Below are 12,376 nucleotides of genomic sequence, written 5' to 3' on the forward strand. Positions count from 1 at the left end.
ATGTACGCTAAAATATAAGAAAAGAACAAACTTGTTGTTAATTGATATTCTCTCTGGTCCACGAAATTCATCTTTTAGCATTAATTAATAATAAAATAGATCTTATTAATCTAATTTATTCATTGAAAATATAACAAATACTCCTAGACTCTTTATTCAAAGGGTAACTTTAAAAAAAAAATTAATTCGTTCTTGATATCTAAAAAATCAAACATTATGAATTACATACAAAAGACAAAAATCGATTAAAGTGAATCGAACGGAATAATAGTTAAATGAGGCGTTAGAGAAATCTTCACATGGTTATTTTTTCAAAAGGTGAAATTTTATATCGATTAGACACAACAAACCATGCCACTTTTGTTAAAAAGAAAGATAATAACATTTAGTAGCTTCTAAATATGATAATGTTTTTTTTATACAATAAAATTGGATGTCATGTAAAGTAGCATAGAAGGATATGTTTTTGTATAACCATTGGGTAACGCTTTTCATCGGCGGTGGAATCGGTATTTTCGCTAAGAGATATTAAAATACAAAAAATTAAATTCTTAAAAAAGTTAAGAAAATTTGTTATTAACTAGTCACATAATGTAATTTTCGGCGAAGGAGTATTATACCCCTTGGTTAAATGTGGCTCCATTACTCTTTCCACAATAAATTTCTCTATTTACAAGTTTCGAACTCGAGATTTTTGGTTAAAGATAAATGATCATGTCCATTTCGCACATTTATAGGTGCTGGATTAAAGGAAATAATTTTACTGTAAATTTCATCACCAATACATTTTTATATTCTTTTTAAGAAATACAGAATAATTTTATAAATATTGATTTTTAATAGTTGGAATTGTCTACGAATGTGGCTTTAGAATTTGACCGATAGAATTAGCATTAGATTCCTTGTTTTCTTTTATTAAACGTACTACTCTTTTTGTCCCGATTTATGTGGCAACGACTAATTGGGTACCGAATTTAAAAAAGAATGAAAGATTTTCTAAGTTCATGGCCTAAAACAAGTCATATATTTGTGTGATTATAAATTATTTCACTAACGATAAATCAAAATAAAAAAGTTAACGTTAAATTATTTTTAATTTTTTTTATTTTATTTATGACAAAAAAACATAAAATGAGAAAGAAAGAGTAATATAGTATTTTGACTTGATTAATGCGCAAGACATTCACTCATTAGGAATGAATACGTTACTTTTCTTTTCTTTTCTTTTCTCTTGTAATTATGTAATCAAATTATAATAATCTGCAAATAACTTTTAAGTCATCTACACCAGCTGGCTTACAAAATGATAAGGCTTTATTGAATAAGATTTTCTCCTTCTAAACGTAGAACTTTGACCAGAATTTATTCTTAAAACAAATCTCAAGTAGATTACAATATCTATTCGGTAAAAAGCATTGTCCTTTTTAGTATTTCTTCTTCTTTTTTCCTTGTAATTATATAATTAAATCACAGAAATATATGTCAGTAAGTAACTTTTCATTATATACAACTGGCTTCTGATAATAAATGATTTTAAAATATAATATTTTTATTTAAAAATTATTATAATGAGAATAAATGTTGAAGTATGTTTGGTGCTGTCCGAACATTAATCTGGATAGTTAGCTAGCTATGTGCACTTGTTTTTATTTTATTAGTGTTTGGTATATTCCCTCTAAACCATTAAAATTTTAATAAAAAGAGATTTAGCTGCCAAAAGGAAAAGTTATATTCCAATAAATTAAAGTCCACAAATTCTAGTACTAAAAATATATTTCAATTTTCAACATGATCAATGAAAATATTACCAAGAAATAAATGTTATCCAAAAACATGATTTATTGTTCTAACGAGATAAAAGATTTCCAGAATCCACGACATGATTATAACTATAATACGAAATGCTCTACATTCAAATCACAAATGTCGCTATTTTTATGAAGTTTTATCAGGAAAATAAATTATCATACAAGATATTTACACCAACCCGCTGAGCACACAACAGAACGTCTTCACATACATTGTTATCGTTATCGCTAAGTCGTAGTTGATTAATAGACATTCTTACCTTAATTTATAATTTAACATAATAAATTATTATAATTTGATATGATATTGGATGCGAATAAATTATTTACTGTTTTATGAGATGGTAGTCTATTAATGAATATGAATATGATTTGATCTTCATTTTTCTTTATCTAGTAAGTGGTCATAATATTTTCGTACTTCGCTTTTATGACAGTTCATTTTTTTCTTTAAATCCAAAAATGGAAGAAAATTAAACTATGGGAAAAGCTAAAGCAAAATGTACAGTTGAATTTGCAATATAATCTTCTCCTAGATCTCTCCTTTTCAGCAATGTAGAGCTGTTATTACATTTATGTTAGATTACAGAAATCTCTAAATCATTATATTAATTAATTTACACAGATTTTGATATAGTCATCTCTTAGGTGTATGCCATAAATAGATCTTCGTAATTAATGGTATCAAAAAAATGTTTTCATCTCATATTAGAAAAAAAATGTTAATTAAATTATATTTTCCTTCAGAAAAATAAAATTTGATATCAAATAGTACACAATAACACAATAATAAATCCTTTTTTTCTTGAAAAGAATAATAATAAAGTAAAAGGAAATAATCTGTCCCTATCTAAAACAGTCAAGATCGTGCGTCGTGTCAACTAACAATAAAAGTTGTTTCTTTTTTCTTTTTTTGAATTTTTTGTTTTTGGGTCATGTTTTATCCAATTCTGAACTGGATTGGATCTGTTTTCTTCTTGGCTTCCCAACTTATCAAGAAAGTTAAAAAAAAGGTCACAAAAACGAAAAGCTGTTTTATCAATATTACAAAATATCCTTTTTGAATAAGTTATTTCTGATTGGTTTCAAGGAAAATATTTTCTACCAAATAAGGCGAAAACTATTTTCTTTACTGAAACTATTTTCTTTTGTTGGTAATTTCGTATATACTGAAACTATTTGATTTGCTAATATTATCGATCATTAATAAATATTTTTCATTCTCAAATCAAACAACAAAAAATATTTTAAAAATATTTAATAGGTACCAAAAATAATATTAATAAACATTGTGATTGAGTGATAAATACTTATTTACTCTTACTTAAATATTTTAGGTTCGAGTATTGGATATGACTAATTTTACCTTTTGATACATAATGTTTCGTCGGAAGCGATATTTAACTTAAATCCAGTACCGATATCGAACACTGGATGAGAATTAAAAAAAAAATAAAGTATCACACACACTTACCAGTTACAAAACGTTGCAAGTCCATTGAAACGCCACAATGAGGGCCGCAACACTGAATCATTTCCACGACTCATATAGTAACTCCTCTTCGAAATCCCCGCATTTGCTGCCGAATATAGAAAAGCCCTTGTTTAGAGACGTATTAAACACGGCTATATAAGCCTATTTACTTATCCTTAAATCTCTCATAAAATGAATTGCTTATCACTGATAAGTAGGTGATAAGTAGATTAGCTTATCATTTTTTTCAACCCCTCTTATCACAACCCTTCCCCTATTTATATGTCTCTTCCCCACTCGCCCTAACACCCACACCCACTCGGTTTCTCTTTCTCTCTTCCTTAAAAAAATAAAAGGGGTATTTTTATAGAGAGAGAAAACTGCACAGTAAACAAAAGGAAAAGCGTAGTGTTTTGCCTTTTGTTTCTCTCTCTAAGCACAAAAAAACCCTTCGATCTGTTCCTTTCGTCTGTTTTACTCTCTCTCACTCATTCATTCCAAGGTATACATACATCTTCACCACTTTCTCTCTCTATATGTATATCTGTATCTATACATACAACTTTTTTTTAATTTAACACATGCACGTATATATGTGTATGTATAGCTAGCTATATATAGATGTTATGTTTGTGTGTGTGTTTTAGGTTTTAGGTAAGTTTAATTTGATGAATTGATCTGGGAAAGAAATTGATTTTTGATTGGATTTTTTTGGGGGTGAATTTGGAATTGTTTTAATTTTGGTGGGTTGAAGTTGAATTTTGTGGATTTTTTGTTTTTGCAGGTGAGTGAGATGTCTTCGCTGAGCAGAGAGCTGGTGTTTTTGATACTTCAGTTCCTTGATGAGGAGAAATTCAAAGATGCTGTTCACAAGTAGGGTTTTTTTTGTTTGAATTCAATTAATTAGAATTTTTTTTTTTTATCTTTTGATTTTTTTTGGTGACTTTTCTCTTTAATTGTGTCTATTTGGCTGCTATAGAAATGTGGGAAATAGAAATTAGAAATGGTCTGAGTTGTTTTTATTTATGATTGTAATTGTGGTTTGGGGGATCTAAAAGTGTAGTGAAATTGTGGATTGAATGAGAAATTAGCTGAATTGATTCGTTTTATACCATTTTCTGTTCCACTAAAAGATAAAAAATTATGATTATAATTGTGGTTGTTGTGGTTTTATTTGGTGGTTAATTTTTCTTAATTCGTTTTCTTTCTTTCGTGCTGAAGATTGGAGCAAGAATCAGGGTTTTTCTTTAACATGAGGTATTTTGACGAAATGGTGGCGAATGGAGAATGGGATGAAGTGGAGAAGTACTTATCGGGTTTCACCAAGGTTGACGATAATAGATACTCCATGAAAATATTCTTCGAGATTCGAAAGCAAAAGTACCTAGAAGCCCTAGATAGGTGGGTTTGATTTTTTTGATTTGTTTATGCTCGTATGTGTTTGATAGTCTTGAAATGCCCGACAGTTTTATATGGTTTTTCCGTTTTTAATTTCTTGTAGGAACGACCGTCCTAAAGCTGTTGATATCCTAATTAAGGACTTGAAGGTGTTTTCGGCTTTTAATGAAGACCTTTTCAAAGAAATTACGCAACTTTTGACTCTTGACAACTTTAGGTAATGGAAACACTTGGCTTACTAGATTGCTATCTTGGCCCCCGTATCTATTTTGTCCGTTCTCCTCAATGGTTTCTTTATCACTATTTTGGATGATTTTCGATTTGTCTGCAATAACTTGCAGGGATAACGAGCAATTATCTAAATATGGAGATACTAAGTCTGCTAGGAGTATAATGCTTCTGGAACTCAAAAAATTGATAGAAGCAAATCCCCTGTTTCGTGATAAGCTGAACTTTCCCACCTTGAAGAACGCAAGGCTGCGAACATTAATCAACCAGAGGTTTATTTATGGAAGACATTAGCCTTTTAAATTCTATTCGGTTTTGGTTCTTTGTTTTTTATCTTCTTTTCTAGTGTAGTTGGCTTACACATAGGCGCCCCATATTCTTGCAGTTTGAACTGGCAGCATCAGCTTTGTAAGAGCCCGAAGCCTAATCCTGACATAAAGACCTTATTTGTGGACCATTCTTGCGGTCCGTCACAGCCAAATGGTGCACGGGCTCCATCCCCTGTAACTCATCCACTCATGGGAGGTGTTCCAAAGCCCGGGGTTTTTCCACCTCTTGGTGCTCATGGTGTAAATGTAAGTAGAAACACGAACTAGCTAAATTTCGTTGTAAATTATGACTGATGGAAGATTGAATTATGTTCCTTCAGCCTTTTCAGCAAGCACCTGGTCCTCTGCCAAATGCTCTTGCTGGGTGGATGACTAATCCTCCTCAAGTTTCTCATCCTTCTGCTTCTGCTGGACCAATAGGTTTTACCACTCCAAATAATGCAGGTATTATACATATATCACCACTTTGAAATGATTCTAATGAGGCCATCAATACTTGTGCGACCACTGATTCTTTGACAAATGTAGTGGAGTGTATTTGCAAATCTGAGATACTGATTTCTCTCCTCCAACCTCCCTTGTAAATAGTTAGTCAGCCATAAACTGATACTCGCTCCATGTGCTAATAATTTAGCAGCAGCTATGCTAAAGCGTCCTAGGACTCCTACGAATAACCCAACAGTGGACTATCAAACAGCTGACTCGGAGCACATGTTAAAGAGATCAAGACCTTTTGGTGTATCAGATGAAGTACGGTATCATTATCTTGATTTGCTTACACATTAATATGTATGTAACTGAGATGTGACATTAGAAACTGTGGCTTGCAAGTATGCTCATATTTGTTTGATCTATTTGTCGCTTTATGACAATGTTGCTTATTATACCTATGCGTGGAGCTTTGAGTAGGAAGTTCTTTGTGGTTTGATGCTTTCGTATATTATGAGAAACATTGATTTACTCAAATTGATTACAGGTAAATAATATGCCTATCAATATTTTGCCTGGTGGGTACTCTGGCCAAAGCCATGCACAAAGTTCGTATTCATCAGATGATTTGCCCAAGGCTTCTGTCATGACTCTAAATCAGGGTTCAGCAGTCAAGAGCATGGATTTCCATCCGGCGCAGCAAATTCTGCTTCTTGGTTAGTCTTTACACAAGTGAAAGTGATATTCTTTAATTCATTTTCTTCATTTTGAATTCATTTTTCAGATCTATTTTTATGTTAAAGCAGTTGTGCATTTTGTTTTGGGTCACTACTGATGGTTCTTCATTTTCAGTTGGTACTGGCACAGGAGAGATTATGATTTGGGAATTGGGTGGTAGGGAGAGGATTTCTCATAGAAGTTTCAAGGTTTGGGATCTTGGGCAATGCTCAGTGGCTTTACAGGTATGTGTGAAACTTTATTAATTGCATTCACGTTTGTTTTCCACGTGTGGATGGTTTATAAATCCCATAGTTACCAATTTATAATCTAATAACCAGGCATCTTTGGCAAGTGAGTACTCTGCATCAGTTAATCGTGTAATGTGGAGTCCTGATGGCACTCTGTTTGGTATGTCGTCCAGATGCTTTGTTGAACTTAAGTATTGGAATTTTAAGTTTTCTGTGAATGATAAAGATTGGTGCAGTAGTTCATACTGCTGAAAGCTAAAAAATTGACCCAACTGCAATTATTAGCACTGAACTTTTTTGCTCTCTGTTGATTCTTCATTAGGTGTTGCATACTCTAAGCACATTGTGCACATCTACTCCTATCACGGTGGCGATGATCTTAGAAACCACCTTGAGGTATGCTCTTTTTCTAATCCTTTTGAATTTTAACCTCTTCCTTTCTTTCTTCTTCTAAAAGAATACGAACCTTGACTGGCCTTATGTGCAGATTGAGGCTCATTCAGGAAGCGTCAATGATCTTGCTTTTTCCTATCCTAACAAACAGATTTGTATTGTTACCTGTGGAGATGACAGGCTTATTAAGGTTTGATATGTTATGTGCTTTGACTCAGATTGTAAGGGTTGGACTTCCTCCCCACTCCCTTCACTTTTTTCTGTTGATTGTTTATGAGCACTGTATTTCTGTGATGTAGATCAATTGTTTCTTGTTTGCAGGTATGGGATGCGGTGTCAGGGGCTAAGCAATATACATTTGAGGGCCATGAGGCACCAGTCTATTCAATATGTCCACATCACAAAGAAAATATTCAGGTTAACCATGCTCCTCCTTTTTATCACTGGAAAACTGATCGTAACTTGTTTGATAATTTCTTCGTTTTCTCTTTCTGGCACTAGTTCTTCCTTTATATATGGTTTGAAGACACAAGTTTTCTGGTCTTGGTATGCACAACAGCATTAACGAGTAATAAAAAGTTGTGAGGCAGCTCAGCAAGTGTATGAATCGGAAAATGCTTCTTTTTTCTGTGAAGATCTAGTTTACTTGGAAAATTTAACTGTATATTAGATTTTGTTTCTGCTAAATGTTAGGGCTGTTTCCTCACATAGATGTTTCTGGAACGCAGTCTTTCTAGCTATCATTTAAAAGATGTCTTGCTTTGAACTCTACTTTTTTCCTGGGAGTGAATTATGTCTTTATTGATAGTTTTTATCTAACGGTTTTCGGTCTTCTCTTCCTTCCTTTTCTCCCCCCTCAGTTTATCTTCTCAACTGCAATTGACGGGAAAATAAAGGCATGGTTGTACGATAACATGGGTTCGAGAGTTGACTATGATGCACCAGGTCATTCATCAACCACAATGGCTTATAGTGCCGACGGAACAAGGTCTGCATATCACAATGAGTTCCATAACTGTGCATGATGCAATTTTCTTACTTTCGCTTGGCTAAAGTTTGTGGTATTATGAAATATCGGTTTGCAGGTTATTCTCATGTGGGACTAATAAAGAAGGAGAGTCATATCTTGTTGAATGGAATGAAAGTGAAGGAGCTGTAAAGCGTACATTTATGGGTCTAGGGAAGCGTGCTGGCGGGGTGGTGCAATTTGACACTACTAAAAATAGATTTTTGGCAGCTGGTGATGAGTTCATGATAAAATTTTGGGACATGGACAGTATAAACATGCTGACAAGTACTGAAGCTGAGGGTGGCATACCGGTAAATTTCAGTCGACCAATTTTTTAACAACCCAACCATGTCTGTTTACTTAAACATTTTTTTACCTCATATTCCCAGGCTTCTCCTTGCCTCCGATTTAACAAGGAAGGAATATTGTTGGCTGTTTCGACAAGTGACAATGGGATAAAAATTTTAGCAAATGCAGATGGTCTTAGGCTTTTAAGATCCATGGAAAATCGCCAATTTGATGCTTCTAGAGTAGCCTCTGCTTCTGTGGTGAAGGTGGATGGACTTGATGCTTTTCCTTTCCTTGTTTTCAGATGTAGAAAATATTACTGTGAAATATTGAGCTGTAAATAAAATGCCTTACATGTAACTTACCCTTTTAAAAAAAATATGCAGCCCCCCACAATGGGAAGTTTTGGGCCTCCTAGCACTTCTGTTGCCGCAAGCTTTGTAGATCGAGGAGTGCCAATGACATCCATGGTTTCCATGGTTAGTGACTCGTTTCTAATTAAATGGAGGTTTTACAGTGCAGTTCATACTTTTGTTTTTTTTGGGGACTTCTGACCATTTGCTGATCAGCCCCTTTATTTTAACTTCTTGGTAGAATGGTGAAAATCGCAACTTAGCTGATGTAAGGCCAAGAGCTGCAGAAGAGACTGTTGATAAATCTAGAATCTGGAAACCGACTGAAATTAATGAACCATCGCAGTGCAGATCCTTGAAGCTTCCAGACAGTTTAACAGCGACCAGGGTATGGGTTGTTTCTTACCTAAACCATGAACCAAGTTTTTCCGCTGAACAACTTCTTTATGAGTTATGGAAATTGTTATTCATCCTTGTGTTTACAATTTCTGGAAGCTATACAACCCAAATTTTGGCAACATGAGGTTGCACATTTTCTTGATCTGTAAAGACTAATGTCATTTTCCATTTAAGCTGAAAAAAGTATTCTTTTTTTTTTTTTTTAAATTTGTTCCGCTCCCTTTTTCTTATATTTCAGATTTCAAGGTTAATATATACAAATTCAGGATTAGCTATACTTGCATTAGCTTCCAATGCTGTGCACAAACTTTGGAAATGGCCCAGAAATGAGCGAAACCCGACAGGGAAGGTATTGGTTTTTATAAGACACTCTTTTGCTAATATGTATCATTGCAGCTCATTGTGCTATTTTTGTATAGGCTAATGCAAGTATTGTTCCACAACTTTGGCAACCTTCAAATGGGACGCTGATGACAAATGATATTACTGACACAAATCCTGAAGACGCTGTTCCATGTTTTGCTCTCTCAAAGAACGACTCTTATGTGATGTCAGCTTCTGGAGGGAAAATATCATTGTTTAATATGATGACATTTAAGGTGAAAACCCACATCTTTTATTTTATTTTCGGGTATAGGTGTAATTAAGAAGTGTGCTGATTCTAAGCTGTCCTCAAGTAAGCATGTGGGATAAAAGAGTAAAAGAAGCTTCGAGCAGTTGTACTCCAGCTTTAGCCATGCAATCGGACTAATAGGCCATAAATCTGGAATTAGGTGCATAAATATTATATACAGAATTGTGGAATGAGTTCCATTCTAGGGCTGAAAGAATTCTGTTTTAAGCTTTTCCTGTTCTGACCAGCTGCTCTCTCTCTCTCTTTTTAATAATGATTTTACCTTGTTTTGTTTTGCCATCTGTTTGCTTTTCACTTAACCTCTATCGTTTCTGTTGCAAATGCAGACTATGACAACATTTATGCCTGCTCCACCTGCGGCAACCTTTTTGGCTTTTCATCCTCAAGATAATAATGTTATTGCCATAGGCATGGATGACTCCTCTATCCAAATATACAATGTCCGGGTTGACGAGGTGAAGCTATTCTCAATTGTTATACCATTTTATGATTGTTGGAATTGCACTAATTCACCATTTACTTGAAATCTGTTGACATTATCCATGATCCAATTGTGTAGGTAAAGACAAAGCTCAAAGGACATCAGAAAAGAATAACTGGGCTCGCTTTTTCGCATTCTCTCAATGTGCTTATATCTGCAGGAGCAGATTCTCAGGTAAATTATTTTTATATGGATATACTTTTGGTTGGTAAAAGCAATTCTATATGTTCTGCCCTCGTCATACTAGGAAAATGATGGAAACTGGTACCAGTTGGAGGTTGACCAGTTGAGTTCTAATTGGGAGAGGAAAGTGTTGAATATTGTGGCCACTTTACCTCCTCACGTGCATGCTTGTCCTTAATTTGTTTGGACCAAGCACGAAATATTTTGTTGATATTTGGCGGTGAGAATTGAACTAAGACCTCTACATGCTCTAATACCATGTGAATTGTGTTGGAGGGAATTTTATTTTTATTTTTTTGATATCCATCAACAAAAGGAATAACCTGATGGTGCTTGTTTTGGTACATGGACTACTTCACCACAATCATATCATAATCTTTTACAATCCTTTCCTTATAAGAGCTTGGTGAAGTTGTAATGTTTTCTTTTGAGCAACGGTTACCTCATAAGGTGCCCCTGTTTCTACAGCTGTGCGTTTGGAGCACTGATGCTTGGGAGAAGCAAACAAGCAAATACTTGCAGATTCCTGCTGGGAGAGCAGCTGCTCCTCAAGCAGATACTCGTGTACAATTTCACCAGGACCAGACACAATTGTTGGTAGTACATGAAACGCAGATAGCCATATTTGAAGCTTCTAAACTGGAGTGCCTCAAACAGGTATAAATTCCCTTCTTTAACCCTTCCTAATCCCAAGTTTAAGATAAGGATAGACATAGCTTGAGACGCAGTGGTTAGAGTATCAGAGTATATGTGGACATACTTAGTATTCTTTATTGTGTTGTGTTTCGTTTTGTTATTTCTGCTTAGTTTCAGTCTGACAATGGATTTTTTCCCGCGAACAGTGGGTCCCTAGAGAAGCGAGTGGTCCAATTACACATGCAACATATTCTTGTGATAGCCAGTCTATATTTGTTAGTTTTGAAGATGCAAGTGTAGGTGTTCTCAGTGCGTCAACATTGCGATGGAGATGTCGGATCAATCCTACTTCCTACCTTCCCAGCAATCCAAGGTGAGTGAGTCAGTTACCTGGTTATTTACCCCTTTTCTTTGGTTGTTCGAAATTCTGGCGATGCTGCAGCCTTATTTCTGTATGTTTTTCTCATTTTCATTTAATTAATTTGGGAATTTTATTTTGCAGTTCAAGGATGCATCCACTTGTTATTGCTGCACATCCATCTGATCCTAATCAGTTTGCATTGGGACTAAGCGACGGTGCTGTTATTGTACTTGAGCCGCTTGAGTCTGAAGGCAAATGGGGAACCTTGCCACCAGCTGAAAATGGTGCTGGGCCAAGCACTTCAGGTGCTGCAAATTCAGATCAACCGCAGAGGTAGTTACCTCGTCCATGCTGGCAGTTTTCCTTGAAAAGACGGGTGAATGTACTGCATATGTTCCTTCATTACAATTTTCTTGGAAGGAGAAGCTTCTAGATTAGCCAGTGTAGTCATAGAAATCTGAATTTAGATAATGTAGAGTTTGTTTAGCAGGGCTGCATCAGTTCACCGATAATGTTGAATTTTTGGATGTGGTGTAAATTTGGTAGAGGGTGTTTTTGCATCAGTAATCTGGAAATCATAGTTTAGTTGGAGGTGAACAATTGCCTTTGTTGATGGGCCTTTTGTAGTTCTTTTTAGCTTTTACTAAAGAATGATGATTTCCAAATTGTTTTGTTCTTTTTGACTGAATATCTGAGAGTTGGTCCTCAAGTGGAGAATGTGAAGTAAACTTGTACCTTTTTTACAGAAAAGAGAAAGAAAAAGTCTCTGACTTTTCATTGGATGTCTCAAAATATCAATCGTTGTCAATTACTGTTTCATTTTCTCCAAATATATTTTGCAGCAGCTAATGTATTAGCTTCCAGGTAAGTTCCATCACACTGGAGTTATAGCGCCAAGCTTCTCCAAGCCGAAAGCACATATTTTTTTTTTCAAAGTTGAAGTGTTTGGCCAAGCTTTTAGAAGGAAAAAAAATACTTTTTAGTAGAAGCATAAGCAGCTTTGGA

At 34.6% G+C, this 12,376-nt stretch overlaps 1 protein-coding gene across 4 annotated transcripts; it reads left to right on the plus strand.

The window, feature by feature from the left end:
• Positions 1-3,588: 3,588 nt before the first annotated feature.
• On the plus strand, positions 3,589-12,153 carry LOC104091445 (topless-related protein 4-like). 4 transcript variants are annotated; one of them, XM_009596778.4, is made up of 26 exons: positions 3,589-3,784; positions 4,067-4,155; positions 4,504-4,683; positions 4,784-4,897; positions 5,022-5,180; positions 5,294-5,483; positions 5,567-5,681; positions 5,872-5,987; positions 6,214-6,382; positions 6,519-6,628; positions 6,725-6,794; positions 6,957-7,030; positions 7,122-7,217; positions 7,349-7,444; positions 7,888-8,015; positions 8,113-8,347; positions 8,426-8,590; positions 8,711-8,803; positions 8,919-9,065; positions 9,315-9,425; positions 9,496-9,675; positions 10,037-10,165; positions 10,270-10,365; positions 10,843-11,031; positions 11,217-11,383; positions 11,513-12,153. In XM_009596778.4, the coding sequence occupies exons 2-26, from the start codon at positions 4,076-4,078 to the stop codon at positions 11,706-11,708; spliced, it is 3,405 nt and encodes a 1,134-aa protein (XP_009595073.1). In that variant the 5' UTR covers positions 3,589-3,784; positions 4,067-4,075; the 3' UTR covers positions 11,709-12,153. The 4 variants fall into 4 exon arrangements, with proteins under 4 accessions (XP_009595073.1, XP_070044734.1, XP_009595072.1 ...); XM_070188633.1 differs by having other exon boundaries at positions 5,875-5,987; XM_009596777.3 differs by having other exon boundaries at positions 3,590-3,784; positions 5,558-5,681.
• Positions 12,154-12,376: the final 223 nt, after the last annotated feature.

Source organism: Nicotiana tomentosiformis, chromosome 11 (genome assembly GCF_000390325.3).
Source record: "Nicotiana tomentosiformis chromosome 11, ASM39032v3, whole genome shotgun sequence".
Lineage (NCBI taxonomy): Eukaryota > Viridiplantae > Streptophyta > Magnoliopsida > Solanales > Solanaceae > Nicotiana > Nicotiana tomentosiformis.